This window comes from Sphaerodactylus townsendi, linkage group LG08, assembly GCF_021028975.2.
Source record: "Sphaerodactylus townsendi isolate TG3544 linkage group LG08, MPM_Stown_v2.3, whole genome shotgun sequence".
NCBI classification, from domain to species: domain Eukaryota; kingdom Metazoa; phylum Chordata; class Lepidosauria; order Squamata; family Sphaerodactylidae; genus Sphaerodactylus; species Sphaerodactylus townsendi.
Window position 1 is genome coordinate 54,686,931 of NC_059432.1, and position 24,300 is coordinate 54,711,230.

A 24,300-nucleotide genomic window follows, 5' to 3' on the forward strand; every position below is an offset into this window, starting at 1 on the left:
ACTTTTATTTTTTCATTATCTGTTTCCCTAAAGAATTTATCAACAAATTTTTGAAGAAAAAGTAAGCATTCCATATGGCATTACAATAATAATAGAAAAATATCTTTAAAATACAGATATGTTATATCCTCACCAAATATACAGATGTCCAAAAAATCCTGTGATTTGTCATGAAAAACAAAGGAAATTATACCACCATCACACATGAACTCTTGATTAACTTCACTGCTTTAATACACTTTTTAATTTTATAAAGCTACGAACTATTGCTTTGAAATCTGGTGAACAATCCCTTACCTAAATGGCAGACAAGTCTGAAGCATTCAACAATTCTAAGGGCCAAAAATAATTTTTGAATAATTGAGAATATTAACATTTCTTGATGCTCTTCTAGTGTTTAAAATTTACTCTGTTCTGTGAGATGCTGCTAGAATTTGCGGACCATATTTATATCAGGCGTGCATCATCCCTAAAATACCAAGAGATGACATGTAATAATGAAAACAACAGTAACTTTGTTAGGTATATGAGAAGAATGCACATATTTGCATATGGTATGCAATACTGCATGTATACAAAGTTTTCTTATAATAACCAAAATTCAGTAATTATACAACACTCGTAAATCAAGAGCCAACTGTTGTCATCAGAAAACAATATATCATACAAGGCTTGTGTACAAGATCAAGGTGTGATTCTTTTTGCCATTAAGAGAATGTGCAAACTGTGAATATACATAGTCTCTAATAATGGCAAGTAGAGATAAAGGTAACTATTCTGAGTACTGGAAACAAACAGATATGGTTCCTCAGCAGAAGTAAATGATTTAAGACATTAGTATCAAATGCTTTTTTTTCATTTTGCTACAGGTTTATTTGTTGCTTTGTGAAACCATTTTACTTTGAACCATCTATATTTATTCAGTTTTAAAAGCTACACATTAAAAAATAGATTGGATGCTGTCATTGTTTAATGATTTCAAAATATGACTATTTTTCCATATTGGACAACAATAAACAAACTGTTCAACCAGTTCCTTGGTTTTCTAAGGCCAGACTAAGGAAAGTGGAAAGATATTTAACCAGGATTCTAACAATAAATGGCTAAAAAGCTACATCAGGTAAAGTTCAGATTTGGACAAATCAAGATATGTTAAATGGCAATATTCTCTGATATGTAAACCTTGATGATATCTTCACTATTCAATTACTGAAAACTTAAAATCACCCTCCACTGCACCTTGGTCATAGTTCTCTACCATTCACACCCTCCCTTTTTTCCCTTACAAGTACTACTACATCTGAGAAAGAAAGTCTGATTCCGCATGGGCCAAAAACAGCGGTGTGAAAATGGTGTGAAAATATTATAAACCCTTTTACACCATTTTAAACTTTTTACACCATTTTCGCACCATTTTCACACTGCTGTTTTTGGCCCATGCGGAATCAGCCTACGTTAAAATACTTAAAATAGAAATATCAAAATATATTCATTTTGTGAACAAAAGACCCTAGCAGTAGTGAATCAAGACAGGTATTAGCATTTTTTTAGCATCCAAAAGATGCTAAACAAAGAACTGAAGCTCTAATCAATATACTCTACAAATTGAATGTAGTAAAGTATCTATTAATTGAGGTAATCTTGGCATTGTATATTTTGGAAAAATGACATCTGGTTGGTTCCAGATCTTGGGAACTGCTACTGATAAGAACCAGAGATGTGATATAAGAACCAGAGATGTGATTTCAGAAATAAAGTTCTTTAGTTAGCATGGAGACCACACAAGGAACTTGCTTCTTCTCACTGAAGCGAGGGTCATCACACTGTGATTCGTAGTTTGTAGCCACCTTGTAGTTAACCATGGTGAGAATCTGAAGGATCTCCAACTGTTTTGCATGCTTGCTCAGTACTGAGCAAAGAGACTGCACAAACCAGGAACCTTTCCCTGGATTTCTCCAGGAATAATAACCTATACATTAAAATAAGAAAACAGCATAGTTTAGAATAGAAAACAAGTCCTTTTTGGACAGGAATGATGGGAGGAAGCAATTTTTTGGCCCCTTCCACACATGCAGAATATTGCATTTTCAATCCACTTTCACAATTGTTTGCAAGTGGATTTTGCTATTCTGCACAATAAAATCCAACTGAGAAGTGCACTGAAAGTGGATTAAAAGTGAATTATTCTGCATGTGCAGAAGGGGCCTATGTTTCGTAAAGGTCACAGATTTCAGCATGTATTACAAGTTATAATGGTATTGGGTAAGTAAAGAAGAGAACACAATACAAGCTAAATCAGGGGTCTGCAACCTACGGCTCTCCAGATGTTCATGGACTACAAATCCCATCAGCTCCTGCCAGCACGGCCAATTGGCCATGCTGAAAGGGGCTGATGGGAATTATAGTCCATGAACATCTGGAGAACCGGAGGTTGCAGACCCCTGAGCTAAATAAAACAATACCATATAAAACCAATGAAACAAACAGCCATATCAATTAAAACTTCAACCAGTAGAACAATAGATAAATAAGCAGATGGTTGTAAAAAGTTGTATTTGATATTTGATATATTGGAGATGAGTTGTGATGTATTGTTGGTATTAAATTTAATAAAGATAAAATATATGCAAAAAAGCAATGCTATATTCATATTTTAATTGCATATTTCATATTCTAAATTTTAGGGCATCTTTTGTTCTCACTCTACCAGCTTACTATATTGATTGCTAATGTATTAAATATATAAACAGATTAAACATGTCTTAATTAATGTCTTAAAATCTTAATTAAATATTAACAGATTATATTATTAAACAGATTATGATTACTAAACATGTAAACACATGTGTAAACAGTAGTTCAGTCCAGTCCAGAATCTTTATTAGGCATATAATCAAGAAAATGTCAAACATTTCCAGATACAGTATTAAACATGTAAAAAGATATAACTATAATGTTATATTTATTGCACTTTGGAATTTTTATACTTTGTCACTTCATTAAAGTACAGAAGGAGGGGAAGAATTTTTTTAACAGACTTTTGGCCCCATCCAACTGCTACTTGGAGTGGCATGGGGCCACACCACTGGATATGCTCTCCCCGGGGCACTTGTCCAGGCGAAGAGGCAGATCTGCCGGTTAGTGGCCACCACAGCCCTCTGCAGCAGTGGGAAGTGGTGCTGAACACTGCACCAGCATCCCTGTGTTGCTGCCACAGCAAGAGGCAGTCCGGAGAGGAGCCAATGCTAGTCGGCTTCCACCCAGATATTGCCTCTGTTGTGCCAGCAGAAGGGGCTTTGGATTTACGCCCCCTTTTTGGTGGTGCAAGTTCATTAAGCTCAATGGGGGCTTTCCAGTGGTGGGGAAGTTTTTCTGTGTTTGTAGTGTCCCCATACTTCTGGAGACACCTTGGGACCAACAGGCCTGTGTGGCTGTGGTGCCATATCTGGGGGTCCGATCTTTTACATGGGGCAGATAAACTTATATTATTTTAGAAAGATACAAATCCAATTTTTTTCTGTCAACCAAAAATTTTAATTTTTAAGTCTAGTTTAAAACCCAATGTAAATAACAAATATTTTCTTACTCTAACATATTCACTTTTTATTTATGTTACACATTTTTATGTTTAATCAAAGGCGTTTTGACATTTTCCACTAATTTACACCAGATTTTAAATTTAGCTTAGTTAAATGCCAAAAGCTATAACTTTCCCCAACCATACCTGGCACAGTAGAATATGCAAACAAAAAATCTGCTTCAACGGGAATCTTGTATCTGGGATTGGCATCCGTTTCCAGATTGTCATTTGAAGGACCTGAGTCTGTCTGTATACCATCATCAAATTCAGAACCTCGACATGCCTGAAATCATAACATAAACAGAGGACATATAATTTGAGTGTGCATAGATCATCACACATAAATCCAAGATATGTTACATTAAAGGGTGCGGTTAGGGAATTTTATCACAACTCAGTAATTGTAACAGTTCACATCACAAATTTAACTGGAACTTGCAAATGAAACTAAGAATGCTGGCAATACTGTTGTAAGTGCCCAGCAATGGTCATGGAAGGCATTTCTTAAAGCTACAGGTACTTCTATTATTTTGGAGAGAGGTTTTTTTTTTTAAGATTTCAGATTTTTCAGCAAACCTGGGACTTTTTTCTTGGCATGTAGAAATATCTGTTTTGTCTGCTGATGGCTCTAGTTTCTGGATTTAATTTTCTACAGATCTGGACGTGTTGTCATTTAAACAAATTGATTATTTAGTCAAGAATGTGAACACTATCAGGATAGTTGCCAATTATTACAATATGACTTTAAACATCTATAAACATCGGAAATGGAATTGATCTGAAGTGTTTTCTTTGAAGATGCTGCTTGCCTGTAAACCTGCTTACTTTTTGCAAGAAATAATGAATGAACTCAAGTAACTGCTCCTTTTTAATTCTCTATGTAAAATCAATATTGATAGAATTTTTAAGTTAATGTTAAAATGAAAATAATTATGTTTCCATAAAAAGATAAAATGTTGGCAAGATTCTTTAGTAGTAGTAAATCTAAAATGAACTAAAAACAATGTTGAGATATATTTCTTGCCAGGACTTCAATGATCAGATACAGAAAAGCTAATGAGATGGTCAAGGCTTCTTAGAAGCATGCCTATACCTGAATCAGGTCTGACCAGACTCATCTGGAACAAATACATTGCCCTTACCCCTCTTATACATTAACAAAGCACAACATTGCTATTGGACTGATAACTACTTGGTTCGTCTGCTTCTCCTAAACAAACCTTCAAAGTTTCAAATCCTGTCTAACTGTGGTGATCACAGAATATGAAAAGGGGGAGAAGGTGATTAAAAAAGAAAAGCAGGTTCATGCAATTAATATGCAACATTGCGTATTCTAGAACTCATGGAAAGTTGCTCCCATATTGCTACTGCAAGTCTTTGAGCAGGTGGGGACATCTTACCCATGACAGAGGCTATTCCACTGAGCCATAGCCCTCTGTTCAAATTAAGAAGCTTGTCCTGCCACCTTGACAGATGGGAGGAGTTAATATCCAAAGAGTGACCAATGCAGCCTACTTGTAAGAATTGTGTTTTCAATCACTGAGATTTCAGCTTACTATGCTTATTCTTATTCAAAATTGTTGCTATCCAATGGTTAGCAGTCAGGACTAAATGCCTTACCTGAATGAAAAATAGTTTAGGTTTTCCAACAAGTCCTGGGCACTTGTCACCTCTAAAAAATGAAGTCAAATCCTTGATTGGCATAGATCCATCTGTGCCAAAGATGCGACCTTCATCTCCATGGCTTAAAAATATGCATGCAAAACAAGCAGCATCGCTGTGGTTCTCACAGGCAGCTAGAAATCAAACACAAATCCTGTTAAACAATGGAAATGTCATTCAGCTTATTTTTGCAGTGTGACAGATAGCAAGTCTGTTTAAAGGGATTCTACAAAGCATGGATAAATTATATACTAGACTGTTGTTCAGTTTCCTAAATGATTACAAAAAAGAAGGTGATTAGATGCCTTCTTACTTAAACCAACAAGAACACATTATTTCCACATTGGAAAGTTTAAGATAACATTGTTACCTTCTTCAAGCAATTTCTCCATTTCTTCGCAGCTTTGATCGTTATAGACAACAACATCAAATCCTATATTTTGAAAACATTTTTGCAAATCGCCAGCATCTTTATCAGTGCCATTTCGTCTACGCATTTCTAATAAGAAATAAAGATGATCATAGCTTGCTGCAGAAAAGTACAATCGTTTTTTGAAGATTTGTAGAGGACCAACATATTCATGAGAGAAAATGGTTGTAAAACACAAGACTGCTGACTGTTTAAAAATATTTAGGTAAGCCCCAATGACGCTTGCTTTATTAATAGCAATGTGCTGCTTGTTTGGTCAAGTTCACTGAAGTTCTGACTAGAATTAAAGTGACTGACAGGTAAAAGATGTGTCTACATACCAATTCTGAGCTAATGCTGATAACTTCATGGGCAAATCATTTCACTATTTAAAGTATTATCCATGCAATTAAAAAAAGTTCTACTACAAAGATTCAGAACCCAGAATTATTTTATAAAAAGAAAAAAACCATACCTGTATGATCTTCAAAATTCTTGTTGTTTATAATAATGCATTTGCCAACTTTCTTGTAGTCCATGTTATACTGAAATGTTGGGGTAACGATTCGGTAGTGGCTACTGAAAGAAGCCTCTGGATCTGGTTGTTCCTCTCCATTCTTTTTTTTGCTGCGGAAACACAACTGGAAGTTAATATTTAAAATATAATTATTGTCAGTGAGAGTTTATGAATCAATTGATGCTATCGTCAAAAGAATCCCTTGGATTTTCATACTGCAGACACATGAATCTGCCTTACCCTTGGTCCATCAAAGTCAGACTGACTACTCGGCAGTGACTCTCGAGGATCTCACCACAAGGTTTTTCACATAATCTATTACCTGATCCTGATCCTGAACTGGAGATGCTGAGGATTGAATCTGCGACTTTTTGAATGCAAAACAGAGGCTCTTCCACTGAGCCACAGCCCTCTGTTCAAATTAATTTGTCTTTGACTTTTGAGTACACAGGGTCATTTATAACTTACATTCCTGAAACCAAGTTCTGAGTGTTCTGAGACTAAACCAATGTACAGATTACTATTCCTTTGATGATGCGGGCATAACCATGTAAAGTGGTTGATATCTTGGGATGTTCTTCCTGATACCCTGGTCACAAAAAGTCCTAAATATATAAGCTTGTATCCTCAGTCTTGCTTTTGTTTGTTGTCAGTGGAGGACCGCTGTAATGCATATTTCATATTAGGAGCTTCCATTTAACCAAGACTAGCACCTTTAAAAATATTTTTTTTGCTTAAAAGCTATTATTTTCTTCCAATAATATTCATAAATTTCACATACCTGTCAGCTGTTAATGTATGCATATGAGAATTACTCTAACTTTATATGAATGCTATATCTGTTTCATGAAGACCTTCACGTACATTAGAGTAAGGAAAACAGTTTTTTCTAAGAGACAATGGTAGGAAGTTGCGTGATTTTTATGCACCTAAGCTGTAAAAATGAGCAGTCTAGGAGATCATTATAGTCTTTTTGTAAGGCAATTATTTTTTAATTCCTTTGGGCACCCATTGTTCAAACAATCAGATGATGAACTGCTTTGGAATGTGATAAATAAAAAAATCTATGGTTCTGGTTGTAACAGGAATAAATCTACTGAAGCTAAAGTGTAGAGCTTTCTGAAAATACACAACAGGAGTTAACTCTTTTTTATGAGAGAGGTCCTGCCCAGAAGTTTGTATGCAGAAAAATGCCTTGCCTTAACACAGTAACTTTCCAGCTTTCTGCCTTTGAAAAGCCCTTTTTCATATCAAAACTTTTCTTTGTTTCAAAGAATCACAGGGCATATTATAGGGTGTAATTGTATGAACTTCAGTAACTGATCTGGGAATACTGGCAGATGCTGAGATCTAGCCTTCTTAATTATTGTGTGAAAAGAACACACTATGCAGTACTGTGTGCTAAGTGCCATTAAGTTGCTTCCAACCTACGATAAACGTATGAATCAATCACCTCCAAAATGTCCTTCCTCAGGTATTGCAAACTGAGGGTCATGATGACTTCCTTTATAGAGTCAATCTATCTCATGTTGTGTCTTTATTTTTTCCTACTTACATTAGTCAAAATGATTTGCAGGCCAACAGGATATTTATCATAGGATAAATACTTGGGGAACAGCTATCTGCCTTTGCTTGACTGACAGAGCAGACCTGCTCGAGTATCTTAATGAAAAGGTAAACTTAACATCCAGCGTGACTCCTGATTTAGGGACTGTTGCAGGTCCCACACTACAAGCCTCAAGTCAAAGGCCAAGAGCTTTTGTCTGAACTCTAGGTCACACCCAGACCTTTGTAATCTGTAGACAGGAAGGAAACAGAAACTCAACCAGATGTTATGCAGCTGGCCAAGTGTTTGAACAATACCTTATCTTGTTTGCTTGCAATGTTATTCCCCCATCTGACTTTGTAGCAAGCTAAACACTATACATGCAGGTCTTAGCTACGCAAGAATCCCTGGATTTCTTGGACTCTGGTATAGTATAATAGCACAACTATACAAAGCCTATGCTGGGCACTTACTCAGAATCAGATCTGTATTATTGAAAGCCACCTAGTTAGTTAACAGCAAATACTTGGTATTGCTCCAGTGCTTGGCAGGACTTTAAGGAAGCTCAGCGGCAGTATATACATCACCTTGGGGAAACTCCCTTATTTACCTGCCAAAGCAAAAGGTTACAAAAACAACTAGCTCAAGAATATTCAAAGAGAATTATTAACTTCTTTAGTTTCATTTATGCTCAGTACAAGTTGTTGAGGCAGAAAGGTTAATGCAATCTATTTCCACGGTGAACAGAAAAAACCTATTCCCTAATGCATGTTTCTAATAAAAAAGTACACTTCAGCCATAAGGTTGCCAACCTGCAGGTGAGGCCTGGAAATCTCTGTGAATGACAGCTGGTCTCCAGATGACAGAAATCAGTTCCTTGGAGAAAATGGCTGCTTCTGAGAGTGGACTTTGTGGCATTATGCTCCACTGAAGTTCCTCTCCCTTCTCCAAACCCTACTGTCCCCAGACTGAACCTCTCCAAATCCTGGAAATTCCCAATCTGAAGTTGACAATGCTGCTCAGATTTTATGAAGGTGATCATAATTATCTCCCTGTTCGTAATTACAGGAATATGCACACATTCCTGTAAGCAATTCATACTTTATATTTTCTTAGTGGATTTAAAATGCCTTACCTCCCGGTGCCAACAGCTGTTTTTATCAGCTGAAATTCTGAGAACAATTAGATGTATGTAAAACTGTAGCTTTCTTCCTTTATGAAGTGGCAAGATAATTTTTTTGAATTCTATTTTTACTAGCATTGTGCTTACTTTACGCCATTCTTTGACAATCATGTTTAACCAAATAAGAACATATAAGATTTCTTTATAACAATTTTGGTTCTAAATAATAAGCAGCTTTCCACTTCCTGAGAGAGATTTAATTATGTTCCAAGTGGAAAATTTTGGTTGCTGCCACTCAGTAAGCTAAATTTGTTTTAATATTCATTATAAAGTTATTAATCCTTCCATAGTAACATGTATCAGTTTTTTTCTTAACCAGTTGCGTCCCCCACCCCCCACTGAAGAAGTTATTTTCACTCTCCTCCATCTGCTTTTGTGGCAGTTAGCTAAATTGTGGCAAGCTAAATTGCAGACTAAATTGCACAGTGTGTAACAGACGTCCCTCTGTGATACATCTCTGAAAATGCCAGCCAGATCCAGGTAAAACTTTAGGAACAAGATCCACCAGACCACGGCCACACAGCCCGGAAAATCCACCACAACCAGTTGAATCCGGCCGTGAAAGTCTTCGACAATACATTAAATTGCAGCAGCTTCAGTTTCTGCTGCATGAAAACTAACTGGTGTCATCTTTGGATCACTTTTAAGCTTCTGCTGCTGAACTGAGCTTTCTTTCGGAACCAGTCAGATTTCATAATGTTTAGAAGGAAAAGCAAAAACATTGTAGGAGTTTATATCTCAGCGTTATCAGCTGTGTTAGCTGAATGCAGCCTACAATTATTAGGCTGCTTGAATTATGATTATGTTGTTATGGTATTAATTATAACTAAAAGTAACAGTGTGTTCTGAACATTACATAAATGTGATGATTGCAAAAAGTAGAGATCAAATCAACCATAACTTTTGGGAGTTACTATTAAATTCCTCTGAAGATGCCAGCCACAGACGCAGGCGAAACGTCAGGAGAGAATGCTGCTAGAACACGGCCATACAGCCCGGAAACCACACAGCACCCAAGTGATTCCGGCCGTGAAAGCCTTCGACAATACATTACTATTAAATGGTGGGGTATGATTGATTCCAATTATTTTTATGTTGAAACTGTATTTACTTTCAACAAAGTTTCACATTTTTGAAATCAGTTTCAAATTCAAAGAGGTTGGATTTTTTCCAGACTTATTTGGGGCACATCAGATTCTAATAGTTAGTTTAAACAGTGTGTTCTTAAGGCAGAAGAGGAAACTGAAATCATTTTATATCAAAAGGCTTCATTTGGTTCATTTCAGTTTTGCTTACAAACAATTTTAAATTATTTTAAATTATTGATTCCAAATTGGTGGTTTTAATAATTTATTGTGTTTTGCTGGTGTTTGGAGTTTTACTTTGCATTTCATAAGTTGAAAAGGTGGCTAATCAAGGCTTTAACTAAATAATTTGAATAAATAAAAATAAACCATTTTGGTTAGGAGCTCAAGTAAAGGACAGAGGACTCACTGGATAAAGGACTCTAACTCCAGTACTGCCAATAAGTATCACTGTCCAGTTTATTTCTGCAGCACCTGACAGGCAAGAACATTCTCTTGTTAGGGATATGAATGTCTTGTAGGCTTTAAGAGTTCATCCACAGAATAATGATCTGAGATCGTCCAACCCCTTCTTAATTCTAAATTGAAGATTCCTGTTGTATCCCCAAATTTCTCCTCCTATGTAGCAGCTAGGACTGCCAACTTCCAGGTGGGCACTGTAATTCTCCCAGAATTAACGTGATCTCCAGACTATAATGACCAGTTTCCCTAGAGAAAACAGCAGCTTCGAAGGACAAACTCTATGGCATAACATCACTGCTGAGTTTCCCCTTCTCTCTGAACTCTGCTATTCCTAGGCTTTGCCCCAGCAATTTTCCAGCCCAGAGTTGGTAACCCCAAAAGCAGCAGCAAAAGCCAAACTTTGGCTGTTTCCGCACGGAGGCGGAAGGGGTCGGGTCGGCATAGATGACGCCGACCTGACCCCTCTGGGACCGTTCACATGAACGGTCCCAGAACCAGCCGGGACAACGGCGCAGAGCTGCACTGTCGTCAGGGCAACCTACCTGCCTGTGGCCCTCCGGCACGTTGCCGAGGCCAGGGGACATGCCCCCCTGCCCTGCGGGACCACTCGGGAGTAGCAGGGCAGAGGGGGCGTGTCCCCAGGCCTCGGCGACACGCCGGAGGGCCACAGGACAGGTAGGTTGCCTGGACATAGGGGGGAGGGAAGGCGCCGTGGAGCCTCTGCCGTTTGCACGGCAGCGGCTCCAAGCCGCCATTTCCCGAAAACCTCGCTGGGCAAGCGAGGTTGGAAAACGGCGGCTTTGCACCGCTTGGGCAGCGTGGCTGCGAAGCAGCTGCGCCCCCTTTGCGAACGGCTCCCTGGGGACGGCGTTTTTGCCATCCCCAGGCCGCCGTATTCCGCCCATGCAGAAGGGGCCTTTGTTTCCTTAGAGCGTTGCTAGAAAAACGACAAGGAAAAAGATGTTGCAGATGCTCCTTTGCTGTGAACTCAAAACCAGTATCAGTTTAGACCAACAGCTGGAGCATTGAATACCATAAACTAAGGAATTGGTACAAAATTGTAAAAAAATGGTTAAAAGCTTTCAAAATCTCATTTTCATTAATCAATTGTTTCATCATTTTCTTTCATCAAATTTTTGATGATTATAAAATTATGGACCTGTAACAATGAAAGGAACTTTCAAAATCACGAATAAGCTATCGGTAGTGAACAAAGCACTTACTTTTAAAAATATATTTTCAGACCCCTCTCCTCTGAGATATGAACGTCTCAGTTTTATGAAGGTGAAGGTGCTTTCAAAATATTTAAAGCTTTATAACTTTATACAGCTTTTACATTGCCTAAATCCTAATCGTTTTTGAATGTGCTTCCTGCCTCTATGCAAAAGAAACTATTACAAAAGGAGATCTGAAATATCTATTCAAATTTGCCTGTTCTTTTTGTGAATTCAAAATTAGAAGACTGTTTATGTAAATCAAATAGTGCAGACTTTAAGCAATACGATTCTTCATTATACAAAGACGATCCTCAGAAGATTATGAAAGAAAGTAAGCTGTCCTATGCAGATGAATAGTAATCTATATATCTTATGTAACTTACATGCTCAATACAGACATGGGATCGTGCAAAGACACCAGTGGAGCCATACATTTATGAAGTAAATTATGATCACAGATGCTCCTTTTCTCTCTTAATTAAATAATTGTTTATAGATCAAAGTATCATTATGACTTTTAGTACATGATTTCCATGGTATCTTTTTCAATGGATGTCCATCATTACTCCATGCCCAGTTAAAAAATTAAGTCCCCTAGCCAGGGACGTGGGAGGTGGGAAATGGTGCCTGGGAAAAAATGGCACACAGGCTCTTCCTGCTGCAGGCTCCACCCCCATGGCATACCCCATGGTGCTCCCCCAAGGAGCCCTGACCCCTGCCCACTTACTTTAGTTCAACTGGCAGCAGCCGGCTGAAAAAACAGCCTGCTCCGGGCTGCAGGGCTGGGCTGGTGGGGTGGGGCGAGGGGAGAAGGAAGAGGAGTGGGCAATTTCCACTCCCACATTACCCCAATGGTGTGCCTGGGGTGGGGAGCCCCACCGTGCCCCATTGTCGCTATGCCACTGCCCCTAATTCACATATTTTCTTCAGCAGGATTATCACAAAGTCTGAAATACTTCCAAGTTTGTTAGAAACTATATGAAAGACTGTTCCTATAGAAGCTTCCTGCCCTTAAGATATACAATTAAATTAACAAATGCTCCAGTCAGATTTTGCAGTACATGAAGATACAACTCACAACCTGTCAGGTGGGGAAACAGTAGAATGCAACAGCAGTGCCTCCTACAGGACGTGGACTGCTTATCAGTTGCAGCAGGATCAAAATGTTTAATCCCTGAATATAATGCAAATTCAGAATAATATGGGATTATCTTGTTGGACCTTCGGGGCAAATAACCACATGCCTTTTTAATGCCCTTGGTTATTAGGACTTTATGACTTCAATCTATATCACTAATTGATAATTTTGGGTGTTTTAAAAACATTTGGCTCTTTGCTCTAACAATTTTTTTTATTAGCTTCACCTTCCAACAATTTTAAGTTATTTTGTTTGTCAATGGAGCTAGTATATGGAGGAACTGTACCCGAGACTTCACATTATCTAAGCACTAGAAGAAACCATACTCCACTGGCTTCCACTTCCCAAATATAATGTGAGACAGGACCCTGTTGATTGCAAGGAGGCAGATGATTGCTCTAATTGTACCAGGTATTGTTCTGATTTAATTGGTACAATAAATATATTAGCCAGCAACATGCCTGTGGACTGTCACTAAACTAGAAACAACATATTATGCAAGTTGAGTTTAATGATGTTAAATAGAACAAACAATATACAGTACCTTGGCTCTTCATCAAGTGGTATACCACTCTGCATCTGAAAAAAACGTTCACCTTGGGCTCAGAAATAGGTTTAATCTTCTCTAATAATGCCAGCATCCCACCATGCTTATACTACACTAGAGAGTGAAGCAGGGTACAGTGTGCTCACAGACGCAAGCATTTGCCTGTGTCAGCAATGGGTCACGCTGGACTTTTCTATAGGACTATTGAAACCTCCATAGCTATGGTCTAGCAAGCAGCTGAGGTCATGTAGGTCTCTGCCACTTCTGCTGATGGGCAGAAAAATAGCTATCATTGATTCTATCACTACTCTTTTGTGAGAGAGTAGGGGAAGAAGCGCTTAAGAGATTAGTGTACTTCTCTTTGCAGTAATCAGGACTATATTATCACTTTAAATAAATCTCTTTAATTTCATTTCCCCCCATCATCCAATTATGCTAGTGTGACAGACTGCACAGATAAGTAAGGTTTGGAAGTGCAGCAAAAAACAAAGCGAAGTCACAAAGTGTAAGGAAAAAAACTTTATAGGAACTGAATAGCACTCTGATTGGGTAAGCTGATCTGTACTCTGATTAAGTGAGCAACCAGCTGACTAACAGAGGGATCACTCTGAGAGGGAAAACAGTGTACCATTTGGATTTGGATTCCTGTATGTTAACATTAAGTCCCTTAGCTATGTGTAAAAATATCCTCTGAGAGGATTTCAACCAGAGAGTGAAACTGATCATAAATATTGTATGTGCCAGTGAATGCTGAGAGCAGAAATACATGGACAAAAGAACTAGAAGTTTATTTATTGGTCAAGGTAGAGGTGAAATAGTAGAGAGTGACTTTCCAGAGTGACCATAAATAAAGGATGAGGGGAATCTATCTTCTGAAAGATATAAAAATTTTTGGGAGTGATCTGCTGAAGTTACCTCACAAGGGAGATTTCTGGAGATGGGTCTCTAATGGGGGAGAGCTGTGTATATTGTGAGAAAGGTTACCAGCCAGTTAGAACTCAAGAGTCTTTTTGAATCCATAAATCCATAACATCTAAGAGTAACTCAAGACAAAAGAAATGGAGAAACCTAGAAAGCGTGATAAAATCCTGTCCCTGTGTCAGAAACTTAAGATTGCACATAGTTTAATTCTTGCCTGATTTCCATCTACTGATTTTCTTTGTAATTTCATCTTTCTTTGTTCAATACATTTTCCTTTTAATCTGTTTGAACCTGTTTTGGTGCTCCTGTGCTATTTTTAAGGGGATTTGTCTGAAAAGACTAATTTTGTAGAGTATTTAAATTTTGTAGAGTTATTAACTTTGGACCCATTTTGGATTGTGACAAAATTACTTACAATCAGCAGAGTAATTACATGAAAGTTTCCCCCCTCTAATTTCACCCCCTGATATACTTCTTAGTAAGATCATTGGTCCAAGACCAGCAGGAGAACTTGTTACCCTTACAAAGCAGTCCTCCACTTTAGTTGGGGAAATGAGATGAAGAGCAAGAGGGGGTAACTTGGATTGAAAACCTATGTATTTACTAGGATAGTCCTGGGTAAAAACCCTCAAATGAGCAGGCAGTTGTACAATTAGAATTGTTTTATTGAACAAAAGTAGTAAATCAAGAATTATATTTTAAGTAACGAACATATGCATACAAAGAACACAGAAGCTGGCTAAGAGAAAAGGGAGAAAATTGGAAAATTGGATAGGAATGATAGTTACCAGTATTGAATGGATGTCCCAGGAAAGCAGCATTGAAGAGGAAAATGACCAGTGTTTCCAGGAGCAAAAGAAGCCACACGCACATGGATTCAGAACACAAGCACACACCCACAATGAATGGCCAAAGAACCAATATTTATACCCCAAACTGGATCCTGAGGAGTATGAAGCAAGCTGGCAGAAAAGCCAGAGACAAAGAATTTATTGCTTCCTCGGGGTTTGAACAATACAATAAAATGGAGGAGGAGAAAATGCTGTTGTAAGTAGCTTTGAATTCCAGTGGAAAGAAAAATGGGGTATAACCATCTAAATAAATACATGTTTTTACAAGGTTGTAAACTCTAAAACTGGATTCTTCATGACAAATAAATGTGCTTCATCACAATCTAAACTGTAACCCATTTTTATCAACTGTGCTTATTCAAATTCATAGGATAAGATTAAAATTAGTTTTAATTTTAAAGCAAAGACTAATTGTAAAAAACAATAAAATCAGATAAGAAATCAGACCAACCCCAACCCCTTTTCATTTTCTATTCTGGGATTTAATTTTTTAAAGAATATTTATTTATTTATGTACGGTAATAGTCTTTTAACACATGAGAGATAATTAGAAACACATGAGAGATAATAATAATAGAAAATCATGAGATAATAATAGAAACACATGAGAGATAATAATTATACAATCAAAAGATTTAAATAGCTTCTACAGCTATAGAAACTTATCACGTATAATATGGTTCTCTGACAAAAATGATATTTGTCTGCCATCTAGTGGAAATACAATGAATCGTTAATGTAAAAAAATCAAGATTCCCTAGAATACTTGTTTCATCAAATGAAAATATGGTCATAAATCCCACATTCTGAAAGGAAGTGGATTGGTGATGGCGGGGAACAGGCAATTGGAGAATGACTAAATTGTGGCAGGTTACCTGAAGGACTGTCTATTTCAGTGGTTCTCAACCTTCCTAAGGCTGTGACCCTTTAATACAGTTCCTCATGTTGTGGTGACCCCCAACCCTAACATTTATCCATTTTACAGATGGAGAACACTGATGCAGAGAGTCTTCGGCGACCCCTGTGAAAGGGTCGTTCGACCCACAAAGGGGTCCCGACCCACAGGTTGAGAACTACTGGTCTATTTCCATATAAACCTGCCAGCTACTAAGATCATCCGGAGAAGGCTATTTCTCCATCTCATCTGTACATCTGGTAGGATCCCTGGAGAGAGTCTTCTTGGGGATGGTTTCCAGACTTTGGAACTCACCTACTACAGAAGCCCAGTGTGCTCCTTCCTTGCTCTTCTTCTGTAGTCAAGTGAAGATGTTTTTATTTACATCTAGATTTTAGCAAGCAGAATTTTAGGTTTTATAGGTGTATTTTAGTCACTTTTAAATGGTATAGTAGGAATTTATTGTATTTTATTCAGTTGTATTGTTCTTGGTTTTATTGTATATTATTGTACTTTGTAAGCCGCCTTGAATATAGCTAAAGAAGGCAGGATATAAATACTTGTAATAATAAATAACTAAACAAATAAATGTAATAAATGTAAATAAATGTAAGCGAGGAATAGGTTTGGCAATACCTGGGGAAGGTATGATTTGGGGAAGGGGGTGTACAACACCATAGAGTCCTCTCTACTAATCTTCCATTAGCTCCAATTACAGGATATATCCAGGCCCCACCTGAAGGTTGGCAACCCTACTGAGGAGGGTACATGTAAGGAGAACTGGAATAGATCACAAGAATGTATGCACACAATATTGAATCACAAAGACGGATGATGTAGAAACAAACAAACTGGACTTAATCTCTTTTGGGAATGAAATCATTTTTCCTCTACCACAAAAAGCAAACGAAGGCCCTTTCTGCATGGGCCAAATACGGCGCCCTGGGGACGGCAAAACCGCCGTCCCCAGGGAGCCGTTCGCACAGGTGGCGCTGCTGAAACGCAGCAGCGCCAACCTGGCTCCCCTCCACCTCCCCCAGAGCGGCGTCAGGCCGCCGCCAAAAACCTCCCTCCTGGAGGGAGGTTTTTGGGAAACAGCATGTTCCTGCCGGCGCGGTGCAAACGGCACCGCCGGGAACACGCTGTTTTCCCCATCCCCCCCCACTCACCTCGTTGTCCTGCGTCGCTCTACTGGACTTCTGAGACCCTCCCTCGCTGTCCTCCGACCCCTGGAGGTTGGAGGGCAGCGTGGGCGGGTCTTAGGAGTCCAGCAGGGCGACGCAGGATGACGAGGTGAGTGGGGGGGACGGGGAAGAGGCGCTCCCGCGCCGGCCTCTGCGGTGGCCACTCGTACGCTCCCGTGCGACCGGCCCCCACCCCTCCACCGGCAGAATTCCTGCCGGTGCAGGGGTGCCCTTTCCGCAGTGCGGAAAGGGCCGAAGTTAGGAGGGTCAAGATATTCTCCCAGCTCCCATATGGAAAGAAACAATGCTCTGTTCTCAGATGAGAGATGAGAATCCTGACTGGAAGGATTTCCAGTAGAAGCACTCAATCTGCGTAGATATTCTGGCTGCACTAGAACAAAAATGAAAATAATCAGACCATTTATGGGTGAATCCAGCAGCCAAAACCTGTATCAAACTTCTGGGCAATGAAGGCTGCAGAAACAACAGCTCCTCAAATGAAAAATGATGGTTGGTTGGTTGGTTGCATTGTGGTAATGGTTGGTTGCATTTTGTTTCACAGGCACTTATTCAGAGTTGACTTAGAGATCATCTTGTCATGAATTAAGCAACACAAGACTATAAAAAGGATCTTTAATTTTGTAATCCTTAAATGTCTTAAGGATGTCTATGTTTAGCGCCTTTCTCGTGGCTGAAGCACACCTCCTGAGGATGATGTCGCTTTTTAGTTTTTACTTTACTTCTAATAGTGAACAATGAAAAGGAATCCCTCTGAATTTTACATCCTTAGGTTTAGTAATCTGTGGTTGCTGGTCCTTCTTTTGTCTAACCCAATAATATACCTCTTGTGGGACTGAGTAGTTTTCGTCAAAGTGTTGCTTCTGTCACTGTAACTTGATGGAAGGGGGATAAAGTTTTTTTAAGGAGTGAAAGAGTACACAGAAGATGAAATGAAGGTAGAAGAAGAATTAAATCCAGCTATGTAGCAGACTCCAACCGCTAGCTCACTGCAAACCCTGCTTTTGCTCCTGTGCTGAAGGAGAGAGGATTCTTTTCCAATGAGAGAGGGAGTTGGAAGATAATCCTGCCTCTATATCCTGCTAGGAGGGATCACTGTAAGTCAGGATGTTCTTTTTCCTCAAATGAGAATGACATTTGTGTAGTCCTTTGGTTTTTTTTCTTCAAGTGATTGATAAATGGATGGGAAAGAGTTAGTTGGATATATGCCAGAATTGTCCTACTTGTATTCCACCTCTTCTCAATTAGGGAAGCCAAAAGAAGACATATGGAGGAGCCACTTCTAGGAAAGACTTCACTCCATATTTTATGAAAACATAAAGAAGAAAAAGGAGAGAAGCAAGTGGAGGGAGATGTAGAAGGATAGTGGGCATCATGCAGACAGGACAATTTGCATCAAGCAGGCAGGACATCATGCAGACAGGACCTATACTTTAGGGTTTTCTGAACAAACAGTTTTGAGAGATAACTTTTATGAGAATGGAATTCATACCTCTACTTCCTAAATTGTCTTTGAGCTGCTTGAAGCACACGCACAGGAGTAAAATGCTCAATCAAAATTCAGTTATTTTAATCAGCTAGCATGGAACAAGTTCCCCATGCTTTCTAACTGATATGGCCACTCGGACACCCAAATTAAAAGAACAAATTGCAGACAAGGACTACAGGACTAACTTGCCTGAACGGTAGAGCATATGCTTTGCATGGAAAAGGTCCCAAGTTGAATCCCAGATATCAGTTTTGCAAAAGACCTTTGTCTGACAGAAACCCTGACTCCGCGGAAGGTAACATCATATGTTTGATATATATGTTTGAATTATGTTTGAATACTTTGAGACCCATAACCACTTTCCTTCTCCATTCTAATCTGGGCATAAAGCTTTCCTAAGAAAGGATATTGTACCTGTATAAAATTACATTAAAGTTATATAATAGAGTGAGCTACCCAGGGCATTTACTCAAGACTTACACAATGCAAAAATCTTTGATTTAGGCCATTTTGAAACATCTAAACTGGCACTGATTTGAACTGACTCAAGGTTTTCCTGATCCTGGAGTCACTCACACATCACATATCATGCTGAATGCAATTCAAAGAAGGACACCTACCAGTGCTACCCCAAATAAACCAATGACGTCCCATATTGGCAACAAGACATATCTATGGGCCAAATACAGTTCAACAAGTGTATCAGAAATGGGTATATTACTAATATACTGGGCATACCCGGTATATTAGAACTGGGTGTCTTTCTTTCATCTTCATTGGGTTAAACTGAGAATCCCATGAGGTAACCGACAGATGGAATACACAAAGTTGCTCCTGGTATGTGACAGACAGATTAAACAAATGAAACATATGTCCAAACCATTCAAAACTGATTGCTTTGCTAGCTCCCCAAAGTTGGCCTTTTAAAATGAAAGTCAGGAATGGCCAAAGCAACTACAGCCTTTAAGTAAGGTTAGGCACACCTTGAACATTGCCCCGCCAAACCCATTTTTATTAGTGCTTACCTATAACAAATAAAGCTTATCGTTGAAAAATGAGGGAATAAACTATACGCAATTTATCGTAAGTTAACACAGTTTATTAATAGCTCATATTAATTATTTACTCTAATTCAACTCTATAACTTAATGCCAAGAATTTTAAAATTATTATTACAATTTCAGCCCCAAACTTACTCCAAGGATCTCAGAGTGGCACACATGCTATAGAATAGCACTTCTGTTTATATTTCCAATGGAATATTTTGTACAGTTTCCAAAAATAGGGTATATGAAATAAAGGAAAGAATTAAGTAGAACCATTTTTAAGTCAACATTTTCCTGTTATACCTCTTCCAGTGGAACTACCGTAGGGTTGCCAAGCAGTGCCTCGTAACCAGAGGGAGGGTTGTAAGGAGGGCCGTGGGGGCCCTGTAGCCATGCATATGGTAGTATGTCACTTAAGGTAAGAAAACGGAATTAGCAAAGAATAGCTCTAGGAACACTATGGTGAAGCTATAAAGTTTTAGTGACTGCTAGAACTACTCTTTGTCTCTTCTGGTAGGAGCTCCAAAATTGTCCTGGGCTGCTGGCAACAGGATCTAGGTGTGAGGTACACCCTACCCCACCAAGAAGTTGGTAGTCCTAATCCAGAATGAATTTGTACAAATAAATCAGAGAATTACTGATCCACAGAATAACTGGAACAAAACTCTTAAAAGCAAAAAGGCAGTTTTAGAAATACCAAAATGTTTAAAGTCCTTCTTACTTCCTAAAGATTGATAATCGATCTCTTCTATCTGGCTTTGCATCCGGTTGATCCCCATGATCTTCTCCGTTACCTTCATCTATCTGCAATGATGTAGGATCAGAAAGGTCTTCTCCCTGCTATATCAAATAAATAAAAAATGCAACTCAATGACAGTCACTCCTAAAATCCCTCTTAGGCCTGGTTAACCCCTTCATTCACGTTTCATAACTACACAAGACCACTGCTACTAGAATTAAAAATTCTACACACTCAGGTAAATGTTAAGATTTGAATCCACATGCTTAAATTTTGAAAGTGTTCAAGTTTTGTTGAAGGCTCTCACAGCCGGAATCACTGGGGAAAGCACACCTACTCTGTTTTTTAACCTTTCTTCTATGCTACAGAGACACAGGAACTATACCATCATTTCTCACAGCCAAGAGGATCTTCAAATCCCCACTGTTCCAAGTTTTGTTTTTGAAATTCATTTTTGAGATATTGTGTACTTATCTGTCCTTACAGCAGGAGGACTACTAGGGAACAGTTGGTACTGAATCTCCTTCAGAACTGCGCCAAATTGGAAGAGGAAATGGGCCAGACTGGGCCCTAAATCTTTCATTTATGTATATTAATTTCAAGGTATTGATAACTTTTGTCAAATTTAGTGTTTCACTCTAAACACATAATTTATACTGCATGCAGTTTGGACAGCCTACTGCCACATTCCTGCCTGTAGTCCTGTTTTCAGGAGAAAGAGATAGATCTCTGCAAAGAACCAAGTCTACTGGGCTCTAAGGTAAAAAATAATCCTGATTTTTCTTAACCCAAGAGTGTTCACTATGTCATCAAAGTTTTAAAAATGTAACCAGCATATCAATCCATACTTTCAAATCAGTCTGCAGAAGTTACCAGTTCACAGCTTTTGTTTTCTATGAGCCCACTTGTTCACATTAACGGCTGTACCCAACCACAAGCCGTGTCCTGGATGGCCAAGGCTGACCCGATTTCATCAGATTTTGGAAGCTAAGAAGTGTCATTTCTGGTTAATACTTGGATGGGAGACCACCAAGGAAGTTACCACCCATAGGCAGGCAATGGCAAACTACCAGTTAAGTCACTTGTCTTGAAAACAAGTGGTTTTCCACTTGTCACCATCAAGTCACCATAAGTTGGCCACAATTTGGCACAAGAGGTCTTCACTTGGAGGGGGAAATCACTGGAAACTGCCATCCTTTCTTACGAAAATAAATGATTAAGTTTACCGGTAGTAACAAAAAGTGGCTATCTTTTTTTCCTGTTTGATCTGAACTAGTAATTTTCCAAAAAAAATAACTCTGCAAGTTCTCTTATACTAAAATTCAAAATGACATAAACATTAAGTCAATATGCAAATATCTACATTTAATTAGTTGGTTCAAAGAGAGAAGATGAAACAATTATAGCATCTGCAACTGAATACTATTGGAGGGAAAATCAAATCAGAAAATATACATTTACAAGGGATTCTGATGTAGCTAATTTGATTGAAAATAACTTCTACAATTCATTTCAGTTCTTATCAGTACACATAATGCAGAATGTATATTTAATATTATTGAATTTTAGATAAATTATTGAGATCGATCTCATGACATTTCATACATTATTATTATTGGTCAAATAAGTCAGTAAGATAAAACACATGGGATCCATAGAAAAAATCAAGGGTTTTTTTGCATAGGTAATTGTTGGAAGTAACAATGTCTACCTTGCAAAAACTGAGAAGGCCCAGCAAGGGGCAGGCAAGTGGTCAGCTAGATAGGGTTGCAAGGTTACAGACCCTTCCGTCCTTTTGTGTCACCTCTTGTCTGTTCTTAGATTAATAATGTCAGGTCTAATTTCCTCCTTCTTCTTGGAAGTGTCTTCTCCCTCCTTCCCCAGCTGGCGAGACAGCTGGAGGCTATGCCTGTCTCTCAGCTTTCCTATTTGAAATGTAGTTTCCTAATAAACATTTAACGATAATCTGTCAGTCTGCAGCTTCTCTGCATATTTAGTACTTTACTAACACTAATATACAGGGACTTTGGTAACGGGTGAGAAATAAGGATGTAAGTAAATAAATAAAAATGAAAAAAATAATTAATTAAAAATAAACAAGTAAAATAATATAAGCCAGAGATTAATTTAAGAAGCAAACTGGCCTGCTGCAAATGGTCAACAACGTCAAAAGTGAGGGTGGTCAGGCCAAGAAGAATACACCCCCAGAATTGAGAAGTTGATCATGCTTGTGCTATTGGTAACAGTTAGGCTTATTTTAATAAACATCCAGCTATGATTCACTGATTACTGAAAATGTGTTAAGAACATCTGCTTTATGTGGTTATGATCATGAGTCAGCATGACTCTTCAATACTCTTCATCCACATGTTATAAATATTATTTCATGTTATTTGCTATGAATAGAGAACCAAATGATGGCTGGTTACGTATTCACACCTAATTTACCTAAAAGAAATACAGTTTTTTTTAAAGACTATTTTTTCCACATGCTGTCAAGAAAAAGAGGGAACCATCATAAATTGGCAAACAACTTCCAACAGTGGACATAAATTAAAACAAACATTTTGGGCACTAATTTTGAAAAGAAATTATTACAGGGTCATGGTCCTTTTGAGGATATCCAAATTACCAGGTGTGATTCAGGCAGAGGAATTCCAGAACAAGTACCTCTCTGCAGACAACATGACATGGCTGGAAAGTCCACGGCTATACAAAATGCCTTCAGTAGTCCCAAACTCACAGAATTCAATACTGCACCATCTTTTCCTTGACACGTTTCCAGTTACATCCTGGTAGAAAGTCAACAGTACACCGCTGCCCAACATGGAGATGCAGTGAGTGAAATACTTGCTCCCAAAACAGAAATTCAGCAATTAATATTTTCTAGCAAAAAGACACGATGAGAAAAGCTGCGTTTATTACACTTAACTGCCATCTGCCCCAAAAATATTACAAGCGTGTCTGAGAGATCTGGCAGTATTTTTATTCTAAGCACCATCTTGCTTTGCTAACGGACGGCTGTCAAGTTCTGTGTACTTGAACCATCTTTGCTGCCTTAGTATCCACACTGAGGCCAAGCAGAAAAGCGGCACAGAAATATTTTACACAAGCAAAAGCTTCTTCCGTCTAGAAAGCAGGGACAGGAGTAGGAACAGATGGCTGGATAGGAAGGAGAGTGATGGGGAGACATGAGGGTCAAGCAGCAGGTGAAGGAAGACCTTGGAAGAGCTGGGAATGGATGGGAAAATGTAACCTAAATTTTAAACGGACAGCTCAGGATCCAATGCGCAAAACATCATGCAGCAGAAAGGAAGAGAAATCAAAGTGGACGACTCTAGGAGTGCAATGAAAGCAAAGAGACCCCGTAACAGGATGGGCCCAAAGCGGAGAGAAAAACAGCCAGGAGCAGCGAGAGGTTGGTGGCACGTGCGGGAGAAAAGCCAAGACAGAGCAGGGATTCGCTTCGTCCCCACTGGGACCCCGAGAGACTTGCCTTCGGGGGCTCCATGCAGAAGAGACAACCAGGAAGTCCAGCGGCGCCGGCTCTAAGCGTCGAACGAGAACGAAACTAAAAGCTCCCAGCCGGTCCTTTGCCCCCTTGTCACAAGTTCCGCTGCGATTTTTAACGCCCTTTCCCCGCGTTCCGCTCGACTCTGGAAGGGTGCCATCTCCTGGGATGCACCAAGGGACTTTCCTTCCCTTGCACCACTAGCCCTCGACGGGAGGGGAGTGACTGTGCCAACCTGCCTGCTTTTTGAATGCATTGAATGGCACTCGTCCTTCGCCTGCTTGACCGTGCCCAAACCGG

General features: G+C 38.9%; 1 protein-coding gene across 2 annotated transcripts; it reads right to left on the bottom strand.

Moving 5' to 3' along the window:
* CASP7 (caspase 7) lies at positions 1-24,300 on the bottom strand. 2 transcript variants are annotated; one of them, XM_048504841.1, is made up of 7 exons: positions 23,986-24,300; positions 20,472-20,590; positions 6,127-6,278; positions 5,613-5,741; positions 5,201-5,376; positions 3,725-3,863; positions 1-1,969 (listed from the first exon to the last, which is right to left on the bottom strand). In XM_048504841.1, exons 1-7 carry the CDS (start codon positions 23,998-24,000, stop codon positions 1,746-1,748), a joined length of 954 nt encoding a protein of 317 aa, XP_048360798.1. In that variant the 5' UTR covers positions 24,001-24,300; the 3' UTR covers positions 1-1,745. The 2 variants fall into 2 exon arrangements, with proteins under 2 accessions (XP_048360798.1, XP_048360799.1); XM_048504842.1 differs by lacking the exons at positions 20,472-20,590; positions 23,986-24,300 and adding an exon at positions 13,344-13,454.